Genomic DNA, 27843 nt, shown 5'->3' with positions numbered 1-27843 from the left:
GAACCGAAGGCTCTTGCTGACTCCGCGCCGGGCTCGATCGCGTCTCGATCCGTGGGATCGCTCCCGCTCTTTCGGGGCTGCCCGGCTCAGCCAGGAGCCGCTCCAGGACACCGGGCGGGTCCCGCCTCTCACGGTCAGTCGTCCCTCCTCACAGCCCCCGCGCCGCCTTCCTCTGACCGCCCGGCGTCCCTGAGGCACGGGGTGGGCGGCGGCGGGGCGGTGGAGCGCGGCTTTCTCCGCACGGAGCCTCGCGGCTCCGCAGCCGCCATTGGCGGAGAGCCCGCACTCGGCCCCGCCTTCGCCGCACTCCCATTGGTCGGTCGACGGAACGGGGCGGGCGCTCCCCGCGGAGTCCTTTCTGTACGCCGTCGCGCCGTCATTGCGTCATCACCGCGTGCGTCCCGCATGGCCCCGGCCCGGCTGCCCGCCGCGCCGCCCCGCCCCGCGCCGCGCTCCCGCTCCCGCTCCGCTTCCGGGGTCCCGGGGCGGCCGGGGCTGCGGGAGGAGGAGGCCGGGGATGTGGGGGACTTCCCGGAGAGCGGCGAGCACGGGCTGGCGGCTGCCCGCAGATGGGGGAGCGGGGCGTCCGGGCGGGCGGCCCGGAGATGGCGCTGGGGAACTCCCTGGAGATGAGCGGTTCCGGGGCACCTTGGCGTCCCGCTGCAGGCGGCGTGGGTCGCGGGACCCAGCGTATAGCGTTATTGAACCTCATGCCGTTGGCATCAGCCAGCGATCAGCCTGTCCGGATCCCTCTGCAGGGTCTTCATATCCTTACGCACATAATAGGAGGATGCAGGAGCTGAGGGCAATGGGAGGAAGGGAAGGGAGAATCCTGCCATCCTGCCAGCAGCCCGAGGACCACGTGCTGCGGGTGCCGGCACAGAGGTCCTCCATCTGTCATCACAGGAGCAGCAGTTTGGCTGCTGCAGCAGCAGGAACTCAGCGCAGCCCTGCAGAGGGCGGTCCGGCAGCACAAGAGGAAGATGACAGCCATGGAGCGTGGGTGCCTCAGCAGTGTCTGCAGCCTGCGAGGAGGTGAGCGGGGCTGAGGAGAGGAAGGTGTGGGAGTCCTGGGGAGGGACGCACAATGGCAGCATCAGTGGCAGGATCAGCTGCTTCCTCCTCTGCTCCGTGCATTGGTTCCTTTGAGAAGCACCCCAGAAACCAGACCCCATTGTCACATCTGTGGGGTTTCACAGAACACACAGACATGGAGATTTTTGTGTGTTGGATTGCTGTTTATTGCAGGGCAGCAGCACAGGGCAGGACTGGGAAGATGGGGATGGTGTGTGGCCGTGGGCTCCTCAGGTGGTACCAGGGAACATCTCCACGTGTTTGTAGCTGTGTGGAGCCGTGCGTGTCTCCTGCTATAACAGAGATGGAGGGGATGGCGCTGACTGAGGGGCAGTGACCGGAGGCAGCACAAAGGCGCTGTGAGGCGGCCGCAGTCAGTCCGGCCGCAGCAGACAGACGGCGGTGCGGCTTCCCGTCGCACGCGAGGCGCCTCTTGTTCCCTCCGCGAGGGGGCGCTGTGCTGGCGGCGCGCTCTGATGACGTAACGCAGCCGCCCGGCACGGGTGCGCTTTGTGGTGCCGCGTCCATCTCCGAGCACGGCGTGGCACCATGCACGAATCACCATGGAGCGCTCTACCCTCGGGGCCGCGTGGAGCGGAGCGCAATTCCCCCAAAGGCGCTTTTCTCCCAGCGCTGTCGGGTTCCGCCCCTCCCGCCATCGCCCTTTATGGGCGGGCGTGGAATTCTTTGGGCCCGGAGTCCCTCCCCGCTGCGGGGAGTGGGCTGCCTGGACTGCGGGTGAGCGACCTCGCGGGGGAGGGCTGCGTCGGAACGCGGGGACGGGAGCGCGGGGCGGGATGCGGGCGTGGAGAGGAGAAACGCGGCACGCGGAGCTGCGGCGTCCCGGTCCGGCCGTGCCCTTCCAGCTGAGCGTAGCCTGTTCTCAGCGTCATCTCCGTGCTGTGCTGCGCTGTTGCTGCTGCGGTTTCGCGCTGCGGAGGCGTTTGCCCTGAATGTAGCGCGTCCGTCCCTTCCCTGTGTTTGGTTTTCTTTCTGCCGGCTCTTTTGCGCTCGGAAAACTTCTGCCTCCCTCCCTCCTTTGTACTGACCTTTCGTTTGTGCTGCGACCTACTTGTTTAATAGCCCTGCTTCCGCCTGCAGAGCGATCAGATGGTGAAACTGCATCAGAAAAACATCTGTCAGATGCAAAGCTGCTACTTAGTGTCCAAAGTAAATATTAAGACAAGGTGGTTGGCCCTACATTTCTGCCAAGGACTCGAGAAGAGCGGAAACTAGTTATTATTCTGATACCTGCATTGTAGTTTGTCTGCTGAGATCTACAGTTCCATGAAAGAGAACAAGTTGAGCACCAAGGAACACCTGTGTGACAATGCCATGCTGAGCTTGCTTGCCTGGGCAGCGCAGTGTCGTAATGTTCCAGATGTGTAAAAGTCACGTGCAGGGCGAGCACAGGCACTGCTGCTCTTGCACAAGGGCTGGGCTCATGACAGCAGCATAAGGGCGGCGGTCTGCTTCTCCTTGTAACCTCAGCCAGCCTGTCACTCTAGGGATAGAAAAGGCATTTCTTACCCAGAGGTGCCTTTATCTGCTTGTACACCGCGTCCCTCTCTCATGCAGAGCTACTGTCAGTAAGCAGCCCTTGTTGGTTCAGTGCAAAGCAGACGGACAATGCGTGCTTGCGGACATTCTGTAGCACTGTTAGAGTGTTGCTTTTAGACTGGGAAATCATGTGCTTATCGTGCTTTCCAGTCTCAATTACTTAACCAGCAATCCATTACCAAATGTCAACCACTTTCATAATTCAACTTGTCACTGTCTGGTTTTGTTTCCCTAGGGGGGACAAGGAGAGAACAGGACTCCTGGCTCAGCTAAAAGCAAAGAATCACTTACCCCTTTGCACTGTTGATGGTAAGGCAAAATGTAGGTTTAAACCAAGGCAGTGTAACATTACTGATTGCAGATGAGCAGCAGAGCAGTTGCCTGACACCCCCACAGTAATAGCAGGACTTGTTAATAAAGCAGGTTACCCATCCCTGTTGGGCAGTGGTATCTGGGCAACACTCTTCAGATCTTAGTTTTCCTTCTAAGGATTCTGTATAGCTGACATTACAGCTATTACCTGCCTTGCATGCCTTACCACCCCCCCCTTTCTCTTCTAAGGTGAAAAAGGCAGCCTTGGAAGGAAAATGATTTCTCATAAAGACTTGGAACCATAAAATGCTTGAACTAATTTTGGTTTTGCAAGCAGCTTAGTTTCAGGCTAAATTGAACCTGATAACTGCTTTAAAAAGACTTTGAGCACACTTAATTAGCAGCTATTGCTAACTCCATTCTTTTTATGTTTAGAGCTGACCAGGTGAGTGTCTTGCGTGCTGCTTGAAGCCAACTTGAAAAACAACACCAAGCCATTGTCTCCATGGACAGTGAAAGTTTGACGCTCACCCCTGTGTATCTGCTTTTTCTTAGGTGAATCTAAGCAGTTTCAATCTGGAAAACCAGGCCCAGCAATGATGCACTGTGTGCTTCCTTCAATGGAGAGCTCTTAGGAAGCATGAATCCGCTGCAGTTTTGATGACAGCCTTCCACATGACAACAGCGATGGGGATAAGAAAGAAGGCACTGGAAAGGGAGGTGGTGGAGTCACCAACCCCAGGGGTGTTCAAGGAACGTTTGGATTTTGTGTTGAGGGGTATGTTTTAGTGAGAACTATTGGTGATAGGTGGATGGTTGGTTGAAGGTCTTTTCCAACCTTGGTGTTTCTGTGGTTGTGTGAAGGAGCTCATCCACGTTCCTGCCCTCATTTCTCCTGGCTCTGCTGATGATGTTGACCTTAGTCCATCAGACATCACAGTTAGCCTGGATTGTGTCGCAGTGTCTTTCCAGTGTAGCCCATCTGAAGCAGAGTCCAAGTGCCTGGACAACAGCACTTCCATGAGGAGATGGTCGGCATCACTGAGGAGAAGCTGAACTTTTTGGAGGAAAACTTTTAGTCAGGCAGTCAGTCCCAGGCACCAGGCAGCACCACAAGCTCTGAACCAGTCTTTCCATTCCGAGAGGAGTCCCTTCTTTACTCTGGACCTTTCTTGCTTTTCTGTCTTTTAATGAGTAAAGGCACATTCATGCTCAGTCAACACCTTGACTCTGTTCTGGGTCATTCACAGGGACTGGGATCAATATAAAAAACTGCAAGGCACTTCAACTTGCAGTGACATGGCTTTTGGCTGTGTGCAGCAGAGCTCTGGGTTTGTTCCCATGTTGTATGGCTTTGGGGTGTCTGCAGGGAGAGATCTGCTGTTTTGTACAATAGCAAATAGCATCCTGGTTGCTGCTCATTAAAATCCCAAAACTACTGGCTGCAGCTTTGTCATGCTTTTCAGTGCTTTTTGATGCTTTTCGATGCCTTAGCTGTTCCCTAACACCTCTGTGCTCCTGCAGTGTCCATGCCTGGCTCCCATCTATGAGGTGGACTTGCAGATCATCTCTAGTCCTGTCATCATCAGATTGCAGCAGAAAGAGTTCACCGTGACCAACATCAGGCAGTACTGCTTGGTCTGCAGATTACTGGCTGCTTTTTCATCTCTTCAGCTACAGTAGCATCTCTCAGGGAATGCTCTCTGAGTTCTGTGCTTGATTAAATCCAGAGCAAATCTTTACACTACAATGAGCAAACCATGGTATCTACCAAATAGGCAGGGTTTGTGCCCCAGGATTTCAGGCAGGAGAAGGGCTAGTATCAGCCCAGGGCAGGATCTGGGTCCACTGGGGACAGCAGCCATAGCCGCTGTTCAATCTGCATGGTGACTCTGGGCCATCCATAGGGCACCTTGTGACCCTCCCCTCTTCTGCACAGCCCCACAAAGCACAAGGGAAGGTCTGGGGGGTGGCAATGCCTAGGTGCCCCTGGAACAGGCCAGGAATGGTGCCCTCCATCCCGTCCATCCCATCCATCCCCAGGCCCTGATGCCCAGTCCTCAGGGCTCCAGGATCCCTCAGTGCTCCTACTCCAAGGCCTCACCACCCTTACTATAGAATCATAAAATGGTTCTTATCATAGAAAACTTTTTCCTTGTGAAGAATCTGAAGAGTCTGTTCCCTCCTTTGTTACAGCCCCCTTGAGAAGACCACTCTCAGGTCTTCCTGGAGCCTTCTCTTCTCCAGGCTGTACAGCCTTAGCTCTCGTGGCCTGTCCTTGAAGGGTGGTATTCCATCCCTGGGACCACTTTTGTTTAATTTTGTTGGTTCATTAGTAGCAGACATCTTATATAAAACGTCCTAAAAGCTGGTGATGTTTCCTTTTGCAATTCTGGCATGCATGTTTAAGATTCAGTGCATAATTTAAACTGTGTGCATACTTTGAACTTAACTGCACTGTAATTGTAATGCATTGATTGCTTTCATTTTATCAGGTTGAAGGGGCAGCATATCCTTTGGTTGTTAGTAGGTTGTTAGTTGGTAGGTTAGTGAGAGGGTCTGGGGAATGGGAGACTTCCCTTTAGTCAGGAAAGAGGACGTGCGTGAGCGCCTAGGCAGTACTAAGGTCCACAAGTCCATGGGACCTGATGGGGTGCATCCACGTGTGCTGAGAGAGCTGGCGGAGGTCATTGCCGAACTGCTCTCCATCATTTTTGAGAGGTCTTGGACAACAGGGGAGGTCCCTGAAGACTGGAGGATAGCCAATGTCACTCCGGTCTTCAGAAGGGGCAAGAAGGAAGATCCGGGTAATTATAGGCCTGTCAGCCTCACCTCTGTCCCTGGAAAGGTGATGGAACAGCTTGTGCTGGATACCATCTCCAGACAACTGGGAGAAAAGGAGGTTATCAGGAGTAGTCAGCATGGGTTCACCAAGGGGAGGTTGTGCTCGACCAACTTGGTGGCCTTCTATGATGCTGTCACATGCTGGGTGGATGGGGGAAGAGCGGTAGATGTAATCTACCTTGATTTTAGAAAGGCATTTGATACGACATCCTTATAACCAAGCTGAGGAAGTGTGGGATAGATGAGTGGACAGTGAGGTGGGTTGAGAACTGGCTGACTGGCAGAGTGCAGAGGGTCGTCGTTGGTGGTGCAGAGTCTGGCTGGAGACCTGTAACCAGTGGTGTCCCCCAGGGGTCTGTGCTGGGTCCGGTCTTGTTCAACATCTTCATCAATGACCTTGATGAGGGGATAGTGGCCACCCTCAGCAAGTTTGCTGATGATACGAAGTTGGGAGGATTGGCTGACACGCCTGAAGGCTGTGCTGCCATTTAGCGAGACCTGGAAAGGCTGGAGAGTTGGGCAGTAAGAAACCGGATGAGGTTCAACAAAAGCAAGTGTAGGGTCTTACACCTAGGGAGGAATAATTGCATGCACCAATACAGGCTGGGGGATGAGCTGCTGGAGAGGAGCTCTGCAGAGAGGGACCTGGGCGTCCTGGTGGACGACAGGTTGGCCATGAGCCAGCAGTGTGCCCTTGTGGCCAAAAAGGCCAATGGCATTCTGGGGTGCATTAAGAAGAGCGTGTCCAGCAGGTCGAGGGAGGTGATCCTCCCCCTCTACTCTGCCCTGGTAAGGCCTCATCTGGAGTACTGTGTCCAGTTCTGGGCTCCCCAGTTCAAAAAAGACAGGGATCTCTTGGAAAGAGTCCAGCGGAGGGCCACAAAGATGGTGAAGGGCCTGGACCATCTCCACTATGAAGAAAGGCTGAGTGAACTGGGTCTGTTTAGCCTTGAGAAAAGACGACTGAGAGGGGACCTGATCCAGGTTTATAAATATCTGAGGTGTGGCGGCCATAGCGGTGAGGCCAGTCTCTTTTCAGTGGTACATGGAGACAGGACGAGGGGAAACGGACATCAGCTGCAGCAGAGGAAGTTTCGCACGAATGTGCGTAAGAACTTCTTCACGGTGAGGGTGACGGAGCACTGGAACAGGCTGCCCAGGGGGGTTGTGGAGTCTCCTTCTCTGGAGATATTCAAGTCTCACCTGGACGCCTACCTGTGCGACCTGGTGTAGGGAATCTGCTTTGGCAGGGGGGTTGGTCTCAATGATCTCTAGAGGTCCCTTCCAACCCCTACAATTCTGTGATTCTGTGATTCTGTGATCCTTTGCTTGGTGTAAGTGCTGACAATATGTACGATTTTCTAACTTCTGAATCTATTGACAGAGAAAAGCTAGTGAGGGTATTTTTCAGGTTTTCCTTAACTTTATACAAATCTACAAATTATACAAAATCTAATGATTTTCTATAAAAATGTAGAAAGATGAATTTGCTGTTAACTTTTTTCTGGGAGAACTTTATTTCCCAAACAAGCAGATGCTGAAGGCGTCTGCTAAAGCACTTTGCTCCTGCTGTTCTAGTTTGGATATGGAGTTGCTGGTCCTGCTTTCTTAGGCATCCTCTAGAGATCATTTCCCTTGAGGTATTTAATTCTCTCATTTATCTGTTAACTTCACAAAGACAGACCAAACCTCTTCAGGCACACTTGCTTTTCAAGAAAAATAAGTGAATCAAATATGTAATACTGAAAATGTCTATATACTAAATACAGAGCAAAGGACAATAAAAACATAAAATCAATTCTAAATCATGCTTTACTTTTACTTAGTTTTCAAACAAGATAACAATTTGTTCAACTTACTGTAGCTAAGAATGAAGTGTGCCTAATGCACTTCAAAATGAACTTCTGTTATTCCATCTATCCTATGTTATTCTCCTAAATAGCTCCGAAACCAGCTCTGGGAGATGGCGACTTAACTGATCTTATGAATGGCAGACATCTGTGAGTTTTATTTATATTCCTTTCTAACCCTGCCTGAGCTGCCACAACTTGCAGTGTACAACAGGACGTATCTAAAATAACTTCTGCTTTAACTTAATGTCTCTAGCTATAAATCCTTCAGTTCTGCACAATTCCTGCTCTGCAGAGAGATAAACTTCAACAATTAGGGTAAGAAGGGAACTTCCAAGAAAGGGAGAGCAGGGCAGAAACTTCAAGGCAAGAGCTCCTGCAGATGTTTGAAGGTATTTGCATGAAAAAGAGCCTTTGTGTTCAGTGCACGCCCCTGCAGTGTTCAAGCTCACCTATCAGCAGTGCTACAAATTTAGTCTTTTCAGTTTCCTTCACCACCCTGTTAGACTGCAGCCAACCTCAATTTCTGTTGCTCTTTCTGACCCTTGTCCACTACTGCTTTCTTCTGTTTCTTTGAAAAATCACTCTTGAAATCATCTCTGTCATGTTTTCAAAATACATTGTGGCATTGCACTGTATCCAAGAATCTATGAAATGGAAGATAAGGGGCTGCTTTATTATGATGCACTTTGCCATAACTGGGGCAAATAATGACTAGTTTTGGAAGATTAAAAAATGTTGTAACCTATAAACTTTGTCTGAAATAAAAATTAAAGCAATTACATTTTTAAAACTGTTTTTTATTATTTTAGTTATTTATCTTACATTTATTTATATTTATGCTAAATTTGTTTTGTTTTTATTTACATATTTATTTGTATACTTATTTTTATTTTCACCTTAATGCTCAAGAATAATACATTGGAAGCAAAGGATAACAAGAAATAAATCCTTCCAGTACAGCATCAGCCCAGTTTCAGCCATAACTGATCTTCAGTCTAACTTCTGTTATATCAAAGAATTCTAGAGAGTAAGGTTAATACATGTACTTGCAACTGTTAGTCTCAATAGATTAATCTTTGTAACTATAATATATACAACCACTCAGAGTAATCAAATATGATAGCTTTGAGGATTGTAAGATGATAGAAAGAGGCATTTGAAAATGAAGTTATGAGTTTCCTAGATTATTACTTTCCTTTTTGCTTTCTCAGTTTTCTTATTGACAAATTATGAAAGAAGAATAACTAAGACTACTAAGAACTTAATAACACTACATAGCTCTTCCTAATGGAATATCAGAATCTTTTGGTAGACAGTAGTTCTGCTAAAGACATAAAAAATGGGAAAGCACCCAATGCAGGAGTAAAATAAAAAGAAATGTAATAGCATCCATTAATAAAGCACTCTCATCATACAGCTTCCACTAACAAGAGTGAAAAAGACTGATATTTTGTCTTGCCGCTTAAGTTTTTATACACTCTCTGAAGGATTAATAAATTGCACATAGAGGATTCAGTCCATGAAAAAAATATTTTTGCAAAAGAAAAGTTTAAAGCAGTAAACAATATTTATTTAAAGTTTCACTTTTTCTTTGTTATCTAACCAAATCTTAAAGAGAAAGCAGAGCCTGTTGTTTTGAGAGTTGTGTTGGAAAGTAAGAGAATGTAGAGATCCCTTTAGATCAGCAGAATCTGAGCTTCTTCTCTGTAAAGCAAAGAATAAGTTTTGTTTTCCCAGGCTGACTGTGAAAAGTTGAGAAGAGTTATGAAGAGGACAGGAAAAATCACTTGTTTTTTCCTGGAGTTTTTATGGATAATGTATAAGTAAGGACAAAATGTTGGTAAGCTGTAAGAGCATTCAAAATGTGTCATATATGTACACAAAATTAATTCCATTTTAAAGCAAGTTAGAGCATTTGAAATAAAATCACCCATGTTTTTACTCAGAGGCAGATACAGAACTTCTTTTAATAAGCATCCCTTGTTTTATGAGCCAAGAGTCTAGAACATCGTTATGAGTATCTAGGTTTGCTTTTCAGAGAGGTATTTAGCAGACACACTGATCACACAGATAAATATGAGAAGTAATTGGGTTCTTCTATATCCAGTGCTTCCAGTTCTTTTTCTAGCTGAAACCAGAACACGGTCCTGCAGCTCATATTAAAGGAAGGAGCTAAAGGAGTTAATGTCAAATCCTCAGTAGAAAAAACAATGACATTACTGGGCTTTTCTTTTTTATGTCAAATTTCACCTTTATTGGTATCATGATTAACTAAACCACAGGTAGATTAAACTATAATCACAGATGTAGATAAAAGAAACTGCCTGGTCTAGGAAAGTATTTGATTTGGATACAGAAAAAAGGAGACATTATTTTCTGGGATATCAGTTGAGATTAATGTGCTTCTTAACAATTCAGTATTCATCTTTGTTTGTTTTGTATGTTTGTTTTTTTCCCACTAACTTAGTCATTAAATACAAGTGATATAAACTTAGTAAAGGCTTCATGGAGGACTTAAGCTATTTTGGTGTTCACAGATAGGACAACTTTGTGCTGATTCCCTTGTTCCAGCATTTACTATCTGAGCACCACTGAGAAACTCGCAATATTCTGCTCTCCTTGAACTTCAACTGCAGGCTAGAAGTGGATAATTTTGATGGTAGGAGTTTCATATTTATGAAAATAACTAAATAAAGGGACAGATAAATAAATAAGTAATAGTGTTGTCTTGACCAACGGTCAGTTTGCTTGTGTTTCCATTGCTTAGTGGTTGTATTATAATTTATCTGTATAGGACTGACTGACTTACTGAAGAATGGGCAGGGGAGGAGAGAAAGTAGCATATATTGTCATTTCATATGGCGCTAAGTTGAATTTCAGATACATGAGAGTGGATTCATTCTATTTTTCATTGTTATAATTTCCAGACAGCAATGTTTGTAATTATGCCATCCAACAAGTACTGTGGGTGCTTCGTTCAGTAAAGGAGAAGTTCAGAAACCATTAACATTATTCAGAAGGGAGTAAAGGCTTTGCGGAAAGACGTTGTCAGAGGAGCATATAGGTCTAGCTGTCTGAATATGGCACTTATGAAATGATTAATCAGGTTGTACAGATGAGATACTTTTATTGGTACAACACTGCCTGCTCCAAATGTTACTTTGCTTTTTGGTGTTGTTTTTTTTTGTTTGTTTTTTGTTCTGTTGCTTTTGTTTCTTTTGCTGTTTTGTTTTGATCTCTTGAATACAGGAAGTGACGACAGTAAAGATGATGTCTAGAAGCAATGCTCTCTTTCCCACTAAAATTCATTTACCTTGTTTCTCCCCTCAGTCACTTCTTTTCTATTTCTTAATTTGCACTCAGTTGTCCAGGGAAGCAATGAAAATATAATTTATTTTTAGAAATAAATATAAGCAAAAAAAATCCCTTTGGCCATCATGAAAGGAAAAACACGGAAGTAGCGGTGTTGAGGAACCATTGGCATTATTCATATTAAGGCAGTTGCTTAAACAAGACGTGCAAATTATTTACAAACACAATGTAATACACAATACTCTTTCTGAAGAGCTTAATGGTTAATGGAAATAAGAATGGATGAGTAAAAGTTATAGTCCCATCTTACAGGTAAAGAACAGAGAAAAAAGAGAAACCAGTGCTCCCTTCAGTTTCTCTGTGAGCGTGTGTTCATTTTCAGAGTGAGTAGCTCCACCTCAATTCACCTCTGTGTTCAACTTGATATATACCAGCTGAGAATCCAGCACAAGAACTTCTCTTTGTATCAGTTTGTCTAGTCCTTGAAAAATAACATCCTTCTTCAGCTGCTTCTTGCTATGCAAGGGAAATGCTATAGTTTTAAACATAGAAGTGTTTTTTTTTATCAGTCTAACTATATGTTTTCCATAGATAACTGTGTGGTCTAATTGGTTTGAATCAAACTGCTGATACTGATACGCAAATCTAGTTGGATGAAGTATGTTTATACTTTCTTTATGTTTATATACTGCAGCTTCCTTCTGCACCACTGATTTAAACATGAGTGCTTAAAGTAGATCTGTACAGAATATCTAAGTTTGCAATTACACACGTTCTTTCTTGCCTGTGCTGAGTCCTATGATGCTAACGAGGATAAAGCTCTGGACAACTGCTCTTTCTCACTGTATATTTTGGAGGATCTTAGTGCTTGCAAAATTTTTAAAATTTAGCGTGAAAGCATCATATTTTAAATAGTTTTTATGTATCAAAGTTGTTACATAGGCATATATATGTTAATGAGAGGTTAATGTTAAATTATGCTAACTCTGAAAAGATTTCATTGGAGTAGAGACTTTTCTCACACTTTTTTTTAAATCTTTTTGTTGTTTATGATGTTGCCTTGTAAGTAATATCTCTGGCTAGTCTCTTGTCTGTGCCCTTTGCCCATTTCCTTCCTTTAAATGATCTGTCACAATCTGTTCAGACTAGATATCAGGACGGCCATGATATCATGGCAATTATTTCTATTGGAAAGACTGCTAACATAGTTTTTTATTGCTCATTTAATTACTATGAAACATTCAATTTCTGTGCAGGAGTTAAAAGCTGTTTATGCTTGCACTTCTGGATTGCCAAAAAATATGTATAAATCAGCATGTAATAAATTATTGTAAAATTTCTAGTCTTAGTGAAATGTGCCTGAATTTAAAATAAATATTTTATAGGGAAGCAAAAATATTATGCATATGCTAAGCAGAATTTGAAATACATTCACTATTTGTACAAATTTCCCTGACAGGTATGATTTGATAACAGCTGCACACAGATTTCTGTCAATTCTTTCTTTGAGCAGTAATTATAAATTATAATTATAAACGAGGCAAGCAGATGTAGATTCTACTAATCACCTTTATTAGTTCACATCACACCAATGTGTTATGTTCAGATACCAATTTAATATTATATTAAATATATTAATATTATAATAAATATATAAATATATAATATATTATTTATAATAATTATAATATACATAACACAATATAAACATATATATTAAATTATGTTAAATATAATTCAATTAGCATGAGTTGTGTATTTATTTCTTGACTTGTTTATTACACAGAGAAGTCCATACTTCCCAAAAGCCATATTTTTTCAAAAATAAGCACCTTTCATATCTTTACCAAATTACAAACTGGCAGTATCCAAAATAATGACTACATTTGTGACTGTTGCAAGCCTCTTAGAATCTCCTGTTGTTCTTAAGTATGAAGTTTGAAGCACTTGGATAAGAATAGCTGCTTTATTAAAAATGATGAAGGCACTTGCATAATGGAGAAGACTTTGAAAGACTTTAAAAACATAATTCCTAAGGAGTAGGTAGAATCAGAGCTAATTATGCTTTATAAAGGAGTCCTCAGTTAGCAGCTTGTTTAAGCACTCCTTTTCATAGCTGCTAGAGACAGTGCGATTGAGGGATTTCCTAAAACATGTAAAACAGTAATATAATGTAATGCTTTTTTTATTGCAGATTTATAATTTCTGGCCCCAGGGAAGTCACTGACAATGCAACCAGTCATTTCCAAGTGGACAGAATTTTGTCCCAGTTGCCTTCACTTTCCTTTCTTCATGTTCCCATTAAGCAGACAGAGAGAGGGGCAGGCTATGTGGAAGGGGCACTGCTGGCACTTTCAGTCTGAGTAAGCTCTCAGAATGTGGGTATTCTGGAGGGCAGAAGTCTCTTTGCTACCAATAGCAAACATAGTATTCCAGTTGGATTTCCTGACCAGCTCCAGGCTTTATTCCAGGAACAGTACTACTTTCTTAGTGTGAGAACTCTGTGATCCTCATACAGCAAGGTCCTTCCAGAAGCACTCAATTCTCATTCTGCATTTAGTTCCTTTTCAGCTGGATTATTCCTGTGTCCAGCTCAGAACCTTTTTAAGTGCTTCAGTGGAAAATGAAAATCACAGTGAAAATACCCTGCACTGGGAAGAATTTTGGAAGAGGTAGAAAAGAAGCATGAATAGCAAATATTGTATTAGAAGCTGTTGCACACTTACTATATCTATTACAAAGTTGGGAACTATTTGTTTATGCAGATATCTCTTTTTGGGCAGATTCATTGGGTTACAGAATTAGTTAATTAGGGATGACACCTGTAGTTAACGTTCCAAGAAAGCTGTATGGAACTTGATGAAAACTGAAGGTGATTCTACAGGAGAGGACTGGAGCACTTCTCCTATGAGGAAAGGTTGAGGGAACTGGATTTGTTTAGCCTGGAGAAGAGAAGGTTCTGGGGAGTTCTCATTGTGATCTTCCAATATTTGAAGGGAGTGTATAAACAGGAGGAGGAACAATGGTTTACATGGGTTGACAGTGATAGGACAAGGAGGAACGGTTTTAAACTAAGACAGGGTAGGTTTAGGTTAGATATTAAGAAGAAATTTTCCAATCAGAGGGTGGTGAGGCACTGGCATAGGTTGCCCAAGGAGGCTGTGGATGCCCCATCCCTGCAGACATTCCAGACCAGGCTGGATGTGGTTCTGGGCAGCCTGGTCTGCTGGTTGGTGACTCTGCACACAGCAGAGGGTTGGAACTGGATGAGCATTTTGGTCCTTTTCAACCCAGCTGTACATGTCCCTGTTCATTGCAGAGCAGCTGGATCAGATTGTCTTTGACAGTCCATTCCAACTCAAACAATTCTGTGATACTGTAAGTCTATGAAATAGCAAAACAGCACATCGAATTTAAGAAAATGTGCATAGGTCTAATATAAAATGCATTTTGATTGAAAGAGTTTATAATACAATTAAAGTAAATAATTTTGCTTAGGAATTTTCCTTAATGAAATGTACAAATGTAATTCAAGTTGTTTTCAGAAACAGACACCATTTCTATGGATATAAATATCCAATAAAATTATCCATACAGAGAAAAAAATAACTTTAAGCGTACTCATATACAGAAAATTATATTAAAAATGTCTAATGGATATTTTGCTCTCTAGCAAAAAATGATTAAGACTTAGTTTTGTGAGCATGTACTTATTTGCTTAATTTTGTTTCTTTCATCACTGTATTAAAATTGCATATGTTATCTTAAACTAGTTTCCTTCAAGGACAACATCTTGACTTTAAATGAACAAGGATTTTATCGGTTACTGATAGCATCAGATGCAAAACACATCATAATTATGAGATTTTGTATAAAAGATTTATTGCAGCACAAAAGCTAACTCCTTGAAAACATAATTTAAAAAAATCCACAAAATTATGAGTGAAATAAGTTGATTTGTGTGATACTGAATATTCTTTGTAGTTGCATACAGCTTTATGACTGTACTTTCAGCTTCTAATTGCGGGACACTATAAGCTGCTGATTACATCCCTATTTCTGCAATTATATCTATTATATCTTATTATCTGGTAAATAGCTAATGTGCAGGCTTGTTACGGTTTCTCAGCATGATTGTAAGATGAGAGAAAGAAACAGTGAAGAAAAATTGGCACCCTTGTGTTAGTTTTACAAACTTCTGGCATTTTTCAACAACTTCCAGGTACTGGACTCTTGTCCTTTAGATACTTATAAGTCTTCTTTTCTCCAGGCTGAACAGCCTTTCCTCAAACAGGAAATGCTGCAGGCTCCAAGCACCTTAGTTGCCTTCCACTGGTCTGTCTCTAGAACTTTCCATCTTTTCTTGAACTGAGGAGCCCAGAAATGGACGCAGTACTTCAGACACGGCCTCACCAAGACGGAGTAGAGGGGGAAAACCACATCCCTTGACCTGAAGGAAAAATTTTGAATGCACCCCAGGATACTATTGGCCTTCCTGGCTACCAAGGCAAACTGCTGACTCATGGTCAACCTGCTGTCCACCAGGACACCTAGATCCTTCTCCTCAGAGCTCCTTTCCAGCTGGTCAGCCCTTAACCCATGGGTGTCCAACATTTTGGCTTGCTTGGGCAGCATTTAAAATATAGAATAGTTATTGTATATAGGGAACAAATATTTACTTCTTTTAATTAAAGCATTTAAAGAAAGAGAGCAACAGAAACAAAACAAATGGGATATTTGACCCTGTTTTTGTGAAATTAACGTATTTGTCTGCTTCAGTGGATGTGTTTGAAATTCTTAGTGAGTTCTCAATGTGTTCAGAGATTTTTGATGATATTTTACTCTTCCTGTACTCCATCCTTGAAAATAGTTCTTCGCAAGTGTGCATACAGCCAGAAACGTATGACATGAATAAGGCATGACTGTGAAGGGAAGGATATTTTTCACTGGAATTTTTCACTGTCTTATGAAAGTCAGGTGAAGATACACGATCACTTTTATTGAGTTGAAATCTGATTGCAACTCCATACATTCCATTTGAAAATTCTCAGGTAGCATTTTTATGTTGACTGAAAATAGCATCTGAAAGTATATTGAAGAAATTGATGATTTAGTCAGAAGACTTGAAAATGCTCTCAAATAACTTTATTCATTACAATATTCCATGCCCATTCTATGCCTCAAACTTCACCCCTAACTAATGCTTCTATGCATGCGTGGTGTCTCCTGGTGGTTGCTCTGGTGGTCAGGAGGATGAAGGCCATATGTCATCCTCACTGTCTGCTTCTGACCTTGGTGTAGTTTGAGGAAGTATTCCAGCTTCAGCTGGCTCAGTTTCTAGGATGGTTTCTAGGATGTGGCTCCTTGGACCAATCAGCAGGTTCCTTGGGTTTATGGTTGAAGTACCCCACATTTTCCCCTTTCTTTGTGCTCAACTACTTTTACAATTTTAACAATATAACAAATTAGTCCTTTATTCACCAGGACTGCGTTACTGTGTTTATCCGATGTATCAAAACTTAGACCACAGATAGGAGGATTTGGTAGAAGTTCTTGGTAGGAACTAATCAGACTGACTATTAGAAGCAACATCGAACTAGCAGAATCTCATGTTGGAAGCCAAGTGAAGAAAAAATTATTTCTATTATCAGGACACTTTCCACTTTAGAAACACTTTTTTTTTGGGGAAAAAAAAAATTATGTGGAAGAACTTATACCAACACCCCATTATGTGTAACAATGTCTTGTTATTGTCATATGAGAAAGGACCCAGCATTGTATCTAAAGTCCATATCACAGGACTGTGCAAAGTTTGAGATAAGACTGACAGCTTCAAAACTTGCAAGACTTCATCTCTAAGGTAAAGATTCTGTATGAGATTATTCCTTTTGCATCTTTTTCTCAAAACCTGCTGAGGAACACTGATGGACAAGTCCAGGTAAGTCCTGCCAGGGTTGGAAGAATCTTTTGTCTAAGGACTTGCAGGCCAGGGGTAACAAGAGAGATAAGCAGCTGCTCCATAGCCAGGAAACTGTCTTTTGTGTGGGCTCATCTCGAGGGAGATGGCCATCTCAGGGGGTAACAACTCTTACTCAAGTGCCCAGCGTATAATCAATGAATATTAAGATGTTATGGCTACAAAATAAATAAGAGTTAGGCAAAGCAGATTATAATAACAAAAAGAGAATAGATAGAAAGCTTACCCATATTCTGGGCTTGCTTACCAAACTCCAGCAGAGTGGATTTCCAGAAAGAGATCCTTCCCCGCTGGCAGTCAGCTCTTAAATGGGTCTAGGAGAGGTGCAGCCAGGCTCCACCCCTTCTGGTAGCACAGCTGAATTGCCTTCACCTGTGCTCCTGTGGCTGACTCATTGCTCACCTCAGGTGATCAATCAGAGCTTCAGGCCATGATTCAGCAGTTCCCATACACCCAGGAATGCCTGCATGTGACTCTTACGAAAGTGCCCAAGAATGCCGCGCTGGCAGAAGGCTAAAAAAGGGACCAACAACCACAAGGGTAGGTATCTGACATCAGATGCCTCATGACACTATGCCTGCCTGCTGGTGGATTCTCCTGCTGTGTTTGTACCTGCTTGCTGTGTAAGGCCGGTCACGGTGCTGCTGCTCTCCCCCATGCTTTTGCCTCAGACCACCAGAATGGTGTGCAACAGGATGCTGCTGGATCCTGGTAGTGACTATCCCTGCTTTATGTCATTCTTGCTTCTTTCCTATCACCTGCTTTCTTTCCCCATCACCCTAATTCATAACAATTGCCTGATTCCCCTTCCCCACTTCCTTGATTGATTAGGATTTGTAATAAGCTGGTTGGGCTAACATTTGAACCGTTGTTCCTTAATCTCATGTTGCGTATATACATATTAAAAGAATCTCCTGTCCCTCCTATAAATTGGAGCAAGACAGATTCCTGCTAGTGTTCTTTGGGAGTTACTGATTAAATAGCCTGCTCCTGCCCACCCCATTATGCAACTTCAGTGACTGCCAGTTTGTGTGAGTACCTAGCTAGCAAACTACCAGGAGATGGCGATCAGCACTGTGGTATGTTTTCATGGAGTTGCAAGTCCAATAAAATTTAGAAATGGCAAGTGGCTTCCTCAGTACAGCAGGCAGTAAGACAGAAGGAGTAAGACAGATCATCCAGCCTGTCCCTGCTGCATGGTAAATAATATTTACAGGATTTTGGCTTTTTCAGTGGGAACTTCTATAATTTTAGCCATTTGTCATAATTTAAGCTTTCATATTTTTTTCCCAAAATAACATTTTATTTTAGTTCTCCCACTCTTTTAGAGTAGAGTTAAATACATAGAGAAATTGAAATGTAATATGCAGTCCTTTTTTATAGAGATTTGACTAAAGAAAGTACCTGGCTTTGTATAAGGTAGGCATTTGGATAAAGATAGGTAAGGATGTTTTTTTATTTTGCTATTTTGCACAATAATATTATTACTATTTTTTTTAAAACAAACAGGAGACAGAACTGTTTACTTCAGCAGTAGTAAGAGGAAACAGTTAGAGCTTTCTATGATCCGAAGCCTTGTACTTGCTGTAAAGAATTAACATCAACCAGACAGTAATCAGGAAATACTTTCACTTTATGGTACTTTTCTTCTAAAAAGAAGTGAAAATATTTCTCATCAAGAGCTTTCCTTCAAAGTTGTGTAATACTGCCAGATCAAGTAAATGTTTTGAAGTAAATTAATTTTACTCCTTTTGTGAAAACAGAAAGGGTAAAATGCAGATGGGAGAAAGACAATATTGCTGCTACTCCATATTATGTCTTCTCTTGAATTTCCATGGCACGATGGATTTCACAGACAGCTACTCATAAGATTTTCTCTTTTACTGGTTGAATATTTTTTCCTTGAAGTCCTGTACTTATTCATCAAGTAAATTATTTTTTTCTATTGTTTTCTTCATATTCATGAAATTCCTCCTGTTGCTCTTTCCTCTCTTCCATCAAAATTTAATTTTTGATATTGAAATGTTGATGGAGAAACCAAAAATTACAACTTCCTGTCCACAGAGAAGTGACTTTCTAGGAACTAGGGATAAGTTTGAAGACTATTATTCTTTGCTGACCATTCTCCCCAAGACAGCTGAATCTCCTGTTATGTCTGATCCCAAAGTTAATTTCTTAAAGTCGAAAAATTTCACATGGCTTTATAAAACCAAAAGTTTTAAAGATGTGGTTTAAGTAAGAAGTGATGAATAGGCTGTCCAGGACTAATTTTTTTTTTTGTTGGTTATTCTCATCACTTATGCTTAAAGTTGGACTCACTAATTGAAAAGTTCTAGGTTTTTGTTTATTTGTTTGTTTTTAAATTGTGTGTATTAGGAAATGGAAGTTTCACCAATTATTTAAAATGTTCTAGGGTTTTGACTAGGACAACCATGACGAGATACTGGAGGGACAAAGTACATCTCTATTGCACTTTGAGCTAGAGTTACACTAAAGATGCAACAGGGATACACAGCAGACTTCAATAAATTCTGCAGGGAAAGTGAGAAGGAAACAGAATTGTCACATACAGTAGTTGAATTGGATGCCTCCAAAGTTAAGAGGCAGGAGATATTCTTCATATGACACTTGCATGTGGAAAGCATTGCCATGGGAAGTTAAAGAAGCCAAAAATATAAATAAATTCAAAAGAAAAGATTAGAGAGATTAGTGGAAGGTAGATCATTCAGAAAGCACAAAATAAAGCAGTCCAGATATGATTCATAGTTGCAGATGACCCAGCAGTTTCAAATTCTGCCAGCTGAGACATCAGGAAAGGAATGGGCCACTTTGTTCATGCCCCACATGCTAGGCAAGTGAGCAGCAAGACTGAGGGAGCTGGGCTTGTTCAGCCTGGAGAAGACTTTGGTGAGACCTCATTGCAGCATTACAGTACTTAAAAGGAGTTTATAAACAGGAGACTGACAAGATAGGCTGATAGCAATAGGTCAAGGGGAAATGGTTTCAAACTAAGAAAAGGGAAATTCAGATGAGATGTTAGGAGGAAATTCTTTACTCAGTGGGCAGTGAGGCCCTGACACTGCTGCCCAGAGTAGCTATGGTTGCCTCATCCCTGGAGGTGCTCAAGGACAAGCTGGATGGTGCTCTGGGCAGCCTATTCTGGTGTTGCTCACATGCCAGCAAAGCCTCGGTGCACAATGGCGTTTATTTCATTTATTGAGAGAGTGAGTGGTGGCAGCCCCTAGAATCCTGCTCCTCAGAGAAGCTCTCACCAACCTCACAGTCAGTGCAGTGAAAAACACAGTTGTAAACCCCTTACCCGTACCCCCTCATTTTTATCTGATTTTTGACCCGCTTTCCTTTTTCATTTCTAGAGTAGCAGCATTCTGTACCTGTATGCTATCTGTGTAATGGAGTTGTTCAGCCTAGTGTATTTTAAAGCTGTGTGGTTTTGAATTCTTTGACTTAGATCCATAGAGATACAACAGTTTCCTGCCTCCCCAGCAGTTATGAAGACCTGTTGGTGTTTTGCAAAGCTCTTTGAAGGCAAGAAGTGCAGTTTCCATGGTTATATATACAATCAATTAATGTTTGTATTGTGTTTATTTTGCTACAAGTAACCTTTTTGAACTAGAGCTAAACAAAGAAGAAATGTTCTTAATCAGTAAACCAGTGAGGTGTGGCTTCCAGTTTTCAGAACATGACATGGCTTTCTGAATTGTATCATTCCCATGTGAAAAGCTTCATGATTTTAATTTGTAACAATTTTATATCAAGCTTAATTTTGACCAGCAAGAAAACTGCAATTAAATTGAAAAGAAAGAAATAACTGAGGAAAAGATGAGGTCACTATTTCTCTTTAATGTCACTACACTTCAAACTTTTGCATAGTGACTCAAGAAGTCAGTCAATATACCAACTTCAATTATACATCCTAGTTGTCACTGGAAAATCTGTTTATATTAATGGAGACTATGAATTTCTTTTACAAAGTACAAATCTGGAGTTTGAAACTGGGGACAGGAAGGTGCAGGAGGAGGAGATGGAGAAGATTTTCCTTGATTCTGCACATACTGAATCAGTGAAAACACAGACCATGTGGAATAAAGGGAAGTAAGCTTGTTTCAATTTATTGCTTAGCTACAATACTGTAATGATAATAATATCAGTGTGACAAAGAGCACATAAATTGTCACAAACATTTGCAGAATAATTTAAACTACAAATAATCTGGTCTGTCACCTGCCAGTCACCGTGTGAGTCTAGTTCATAACAGTAAGCCACATTCATCCACACTCGCTGTGTCATTTTTTTTTTAACCACTGTCTTTGTTCTGTCTCAACATTTGGCTGTCACATCTTTAAGAAAAATGGTCCAATTATTTTGCCACTTGCTTTAAGTTGTCAGAATATGGAGATTTCCATAAACAGTATGTTTTCAGTTTCCTGTGCTTTGGATTTCTACATGGGAATTGGTAAAACTCATGTGTGATTAACTAAAAATGCTGTTGTCCATATAAACAGATATACAGAAGCATTACAGGAGCTTGTTCAGGATGTAGATTTATTTCATACCTGTACAATTAATGAATATACCAATGTTATGGTATAGCAGTGTACAATTAACAAATATACAGATGTTAAGGTATAACAGAGAGCTTGGCTATGATGTTATTACACCAAAGCAGGAAACAGAAATGATAGGTACACTCACCCATAATCTGGGCTAGCATGGGAAACTGCAGTGGAGTAGATCTCCAGAAGAGATCCTTCCCCACTGGCAGTCAGCTCTTAAATGGGTCTAGGAGAGGTGGAGCCAGGCTCCACCCCTTCCAACAGCACAGGATAATTGCCTTCACCTTTGCTCCCATTGCTGACTCACTGCTTGCCTCAGGTGATCAATCAGAGGTTCAGGCCATGATTCAGCAGTCCGCATACAATACCCTACTGAAACTGAATTTTCTATAGCTAAGCAGCAAAGGATTAAGAACAACTGTACAGAAAGCAAACACTTGATAATTAAGAGTTGTGATTAACAAAGCTGCATTTGGTATTTGTTACACAAAATGCACTAATTAATCATCTGTTCAGCATTTTTGTTCAGTGCATGAACTAAACATGAAATGGGGAGAAATTCCATAGAATGGCAAAGGCTTTTGAATAGTAAGATCTTCCTATGCTTGGCCTCTTGCTAAAAATATTTCTTTGTTGTTCTGGCCATCTGTCACATAACTATTTTGTCTCTTCCTTCACTTTCTTTCATTCTTGCTATCCATCCACAGCAAGACAGTGTTTTCCTATTTTTGGAGAAGCCATGTGGTAGAAAGGGTCTCTGAGTCTGCAGTTCCTATGTTTGCTGGCTAAAGGCTCTCTGCTCTTCAAGATGGAAAGCAGAGAGAATTCCATCTGTCTGATCTCAGACTACAGTTATGTTGAGAGAGAGAAAATGGAGAAAGCTGCAGAGGCATGGCAGCAATCATTTTACTCATTTTCTTTAGTAGTTATAGTCTAAATTTACCTCAAGTAGTTGACTAGGAAATAATACCTGTTGCCAAAGTACCCTTTATCTGTAATGTAAATTGTTGTTGGAAAGTTACCTAATTTTGTCTTGAGGTAAGTGACTAACTTTGTTACTCAATAAGGTGTTTTGTATTGCTCCTCTGAGTCTGGCTCCATTGTTCCTGTGACTTCCTCCAAACAGGGAGACCTTATTTGGGGGATTCCAAAGATTCATTTTCCTCTTATCCCATTGAATGGAACAAGACACCTGCCACAGCACTGAAACAGAGTGTGCCAAATAAATGATCTGAGGTGATCTGGCGAATCTTGGGGAAATTAATTTGGAGAAGAAACCATAGAAAAATATTTGGAGACAAAAACTTAATCTTGTTATTTTCTTCCATAAAATTAAAATTTTTTGAGATGTCCATAATGAAAATGTAGCCTTACAAAGGAAAGTTGGGAGCTGATATTGGTGGTAGGCATTACCTTTAGAAGTTTAGGGATGGAGTGCATTGTCTTTCTCTCATAAGAAGCATAAAACAAGCAGCTACCAGAGACCTGGTTATTCCAGGATGTTGTCAGCAGTAGCCAACAAAACCAAATACCAAGGGAAGTGTGTAAATTTAGGACAAACCCAAATCCCTTCCAACATACTTCATAGAGTACCTCCATTGGTTTACAGCTTAGCTACTTCCTGAGTAAGTGGTAATGGTTTTGTAGAATAAACACTGACAGCTATTTCTATGAATAGATTAAACTTCTTGAGGACACTGAAATATTTTGCATCCAAAACATCATAAGAACAGAATACTATATATATACATATATATATAGTATTCTGTTAAAGAAATATTTCCTGGTGACTGGGAACCTGTCCCACAATGTCTTCATTCATTACAGGTTACTACTTGTGTTAGAAGTGACATTTTCTATTTTAGTTGTTCTGTAGATACTACATAGATTGCTTCTGTAGATGCACAATTTTCATTTTTGTTCCTTTTTAAAAGAAAAAAAGTTTAAAAAGGAAAACAAGAGTAGTTCTTGTTTTAAAACTGGAATAAAAAAACAGGAACAGTTCCTATTATAAACTACATATAAGCTATATAAGCTTCTTGGATTTTTCCACAGTCTAGTCACTTATCTATTTCCATCAAAGTAATTAAAATATTATCTTGTATGAATTGCTTTGATTTTTTTTTTTAACTGCTTCTAGTATTTCTTTAGATTATGGCATGCTGCTTTGATTGCAAAACATCAATGACAGTATCAGTTCTCTTCCTCCAAACTGGTATATTTTCCTTATAAACCTCAGCTCTGCTCTTTTCATATCATTTAATATGCAACATAATTTTGTTGTGTATTTATGCTTATAATTTTATTTTCTAATACTACAGCTGGCAAGTATACTCAAAGGGCATAAGTCTTTTAAACTTCATATCTAGTCTAATTTTTTAATAATTTAAAAAATCAATTTCTGTAACTGTAAGCTAATATGAACTTTTTGTACTGAAGGATAACCTTCAGTAGAAGATCTTCTTCAGAAGAAGATGTTTATTTTAAGTCGTCACATGAAATTTCATCTTCATTTTTAAGAAGCTAGAAAAAAAGAGTAGCTTGGAAAATAGATGTAGTTCTTAAAACTCTGTGTAAAAAATCTTGAAGAAAGTCTGGCATTTAAGGTGTAGTCTGACCTTTTTCATAAAGTGTATCAGTAAAGGGCTGCAATTTTATACTTTTCTGTTTCTCCTTCATTCAACCTCATTACTTCCAGAAGGAGCATTTCTTGTTTGAACTTAAATGACTAATGAGAGAGGCTCAAAATGATAATACAAAGGAGGCACAGGCAGATATACGGCTTGAAGAAAGTGTATTTCAGTTCAGTGTTCAGTGGATATCTTCAACTTCCTCTAGAAATTCCCAGTTGAATACTTGATATGAACTCAACTTAGTTACTGAATCAGACAAGCTGGATTTCCCTGGGTGTCATCTGAAAGGAATTCCTTTATATATACATATATATATATATATATATATATATACACATACATATATACATTCCTTTTATATGAATATATATACATTTATATATATATATATACACACACACAGAGACATCATTAAAACATCATAGATGTGTATTTAAATCACTTCATAGGTGGCATGAACGAGATAGCTTTCTGAGAGTGAAATAGTTTTCATGTCTTCTTGTCCTGTTGCTCTGATACCTTTTCTGAAGTTTTTGTTTCCAATCCACATCTAAGATATCTGACTAGAGATATTATGATAAGATTAAATTACGTTCTGATATGAAAGAGATTTGATTTTATTTGATTTAAATTAAAAAAAAAAAAGCATAGATATCAAGAAATTAGATAAAGATGTGGAACTGAATTTAACAAGAATGACTTTAGGAAAACGTGGTGAAAAATGAAGTGGAAACCAGTGACAGCAGAGCTGAAAGGAGGCTTTCCATTGGCAGTGTGTTAGGGGATAACTAATGGGCTCGTGAGGTGCCTTTTGACTTTCAAAGAATCACTGGGCAGACAGACTTTTCCAACAGCTGTAAAGTACATAATCGATTTGTACAAGAGGATATATTTTTGAGTTGCAACTGAATCAGTGTATTAAACTGTTGTAGGGAACAAAGAGTCATGTCTCTGTCATAGTAGAGCATGTAGTAAAGCAAGAATGTAACAATCCTTACCCAAGAGCTTTTAGAACACAAAACCAATCAAGTTAAAAGAATAACATTTCTAGCTTAGTACCCTGAACTGCTTTCATTCTTGTTCCAGACAAGATCCACAGTTGGTTTCAACATCTTTGATGATGTCATTCTCATGAAATACAATGTAGCTTCGTCTTCCCCAGTATGTTAGGAGAAACTCATTTAGTGCACAGGCCTACTCAGATGGTAAGCTTAGATGAGGAAAAAATTAAGAACTGATAAATTTTTCATTTGGAATTTTTTTGGTCTTCTTTCTCCATCATCAATTGAATAATATTCTTTGCTCACTGTCTGATTTAAATTCAGAAGGAGGGCACAAAAATTGCAATGCTCACTCTAGCATCAGGCTTGTGATAGAGAAATTAGATGAGAGTAAACACCAACCAGATTTAGGGAGGAAAAGCACTGCAAAATTGCATGTAGTTTTACTCTCAGGAACACTATCATCTTAGTTTCTTTGAATTTAGAATTGGCATCAGGTGGGGAAAAAAAGAGATATGAAGAACACAAATAATGGGCTTTGCTTCAGTCTGTACCTTTTCAAACACACAGAGTGCATGCAAATGGTGTGAGTGTGTGACAGTTATTGTTGTTTATAATTATGAAGGAATCTCCTGGCAGCCAGAGAATACTTTCACAATAGAGAAGATCTGTCCTTCGCTGTTAAGTTCACTTTTGGCAGTTCCTGGAATACTGCATATGTGTTTTGATGTAACAAAAGACCTTTTTTGAAGACTTATTTCAGTTCTTGTCAGTAACTCAAAATGATCTGACTGGACTTAACCTCACAGATCAGTTGATTTAAATTTGTCTGAATACCACTTTGATCTCATGTCTCATTGTTTTACCTTTGCTGATCATAGGAATGTGCTTGGTCAGTGAGTTTAATGTTGCAGTGACCTGTGTTTCAAAGTGATTTTATGTTTCCTCCTCTTAAAGAAAATGCCTTTGTTATAGGAACTGTTCGAAAAAGTGTAAGTCAGTAAGTCTCCTCATTATAAATAAGCCTAATAAATAATAAATTTCCTTTTTAAAGAGAATTCTGAAGTTATTGGCAATAGAGGCAATTACCTTAACAATGTTATTTACAGTTAAACAGAAAATATTCATTTACTTGAATTTGGAGACTACTAAAATGACAGTAAACTACAGTCATGCTTAGTAACACTGATGTATTAAATGCCAGAATTTCAAAGATGCATATCATCTTCTATGAATCTCAGCATTAATAACAATGTGCGTTTAATTTTTCCAAATGCATGCATGTATATTATAACCAGATGGTTTGATATTCTCACCTTATCATAAAATATGCACAATTCAGTAGTCCAATCTGGTACCTCATCCTGCCCGAAGTAACTTTTAAATGGAAAAAGTTTTAAAGTACTTTGACAAATATCATAGTTTAGATAGGCTGGACTCTCATAAAGATAAATAAAATAATAATGTTATTATGTACCATTTACATATTTACATATCACCAGTTACTAGTTTTCCTCTTGGATACATGAAATTTCTGTTTTCTAAATCTGTCAGTAACAGAACTGTAAGTGGTAAATTATATTTGGAAATGCAATTAGCAATTTTAAGGGTTTGACATTTTCCATCTTCTGCTATTTAAACTGATTTTTATATAAAGCAATTAAGGGCATCCTTTTTTCAGTAAGAAAATTATATTTAACTTCTGTTGTGCTAATGTATGTTATATATAGAAGAGAGAAGGTACTAGAGCTTTACTTTATTTTCCCCAAGGTCATTGTCATAGAATGGATGGTAATTTTCCAGAACATAGAAGGGGTAGTAATATTCCAGAATATATTAATTATTAGTCCTTTTAAAAAGTAATCGGTCAAGATTTCAAATATAAATATTTCTTTCAACTTAATTACTATCAAGACTGAGAAATTATATTTCTTCATTAAACAACATCGTGCTTCTAATATATTAATAATCAGTATGGAAAATGTCACTTAAAAGCAGTAAATATGAACGTTATGCTTTCTTGGCTAATATTGTTATGAATTGCTGGTGTTTTTCATGTCATTTAATTAGAACAGTGGCAGACATTCTCCATAAGTATATATAAATAAGATGAAGTGCTTTTGAAACTTGAGTTAGAGAGTACTTTCACTGGGCATCCAGTTATTTGGTTAGTGCCAAACATACTCAAAATTTATATATGGCTTTTCATGTACTAAATGATGTTGGTTAACTGAAATGATGTTTAAAAAAATAAAAAAAAATAGAAGAAAGACATAGAGGGGGTCAGATGTACGTAGCAGGTAGAGCCACATAAACCAAAGGACAAGTTATCACTAGAGTACTAATTGGCAACAGGTAAATTAAGATTGCAAATTAGAAGTTTTCTAATTATTTGAGGAATAAAATGGACTTTGATGGGTTACTATTTTAATTGCTCTTGATTTCAAACAAACTGTAATTTAAAGATATCAGCATTGAAACTAGACTGATTCTGTGGCATGAACAGCAATCAGTCATAAGCACATCACTTAGGCTTATGATTTATATCTTTTAATTTGCCTTCATCCATGGGCTCAAGTGTTTCTTTACTATGTGAATAAAAATATAATTATTTTCATAGATTTAATTTAGCACTTCATTTAGGAGATAAACCACTACAGTAGATGGTAAGGGAATGAACTTTTATTTATTGAAGATTTTTCC

At 40.4% G+C, this 27843-nt stretch overlaps 1 protein-coding gene across 1 annotated transcript; it reads left to right on the top strand.

The window, feature by feature from the left end:
- The first annotated feature begins 205 nt into the window (after positions 1-205).
- LOC146543812 (uncharacterized) lies at positions 206-8433 on the top strand. The gene is made up of 3 exons (XM_085230472.1): positions 206-1035; positions 2870-2943; positions 3502-8433. Exons 1-3 carry the CDS (start codon positions 518-520, stop codon positions 3579-3581), a joined length of 672 nt encoding a protein of 223 aa, XP_085086598.1. The 5' UTR covers positions 206-517; the 3' UTR covers positions 3582-8433.
- The last annotated feature ends 19410 nt before the right edge of the window (positions 8434-27843 follow it).

The sequence above is a fragment of the Meleagris gallopavo genome, chromosome 9, assembly GCF_905368555.1.
Source record: "Meleagris gallopavo chromosome 9, MGAL_WU_HG_1.1, whole genome shotgun sequence".
In the NCBI taxonomy this organism is placed as follows: Eukaryota; Metazoa; Chordata; class Aves; order Galliformes; family Phasianidae; genus Meleagris; species Meleagris gallopavo.
Note: the sequence above shows the minus strand (reverse complement) of the source record. Positions and strands in the feature narration are given on the sequence as shown.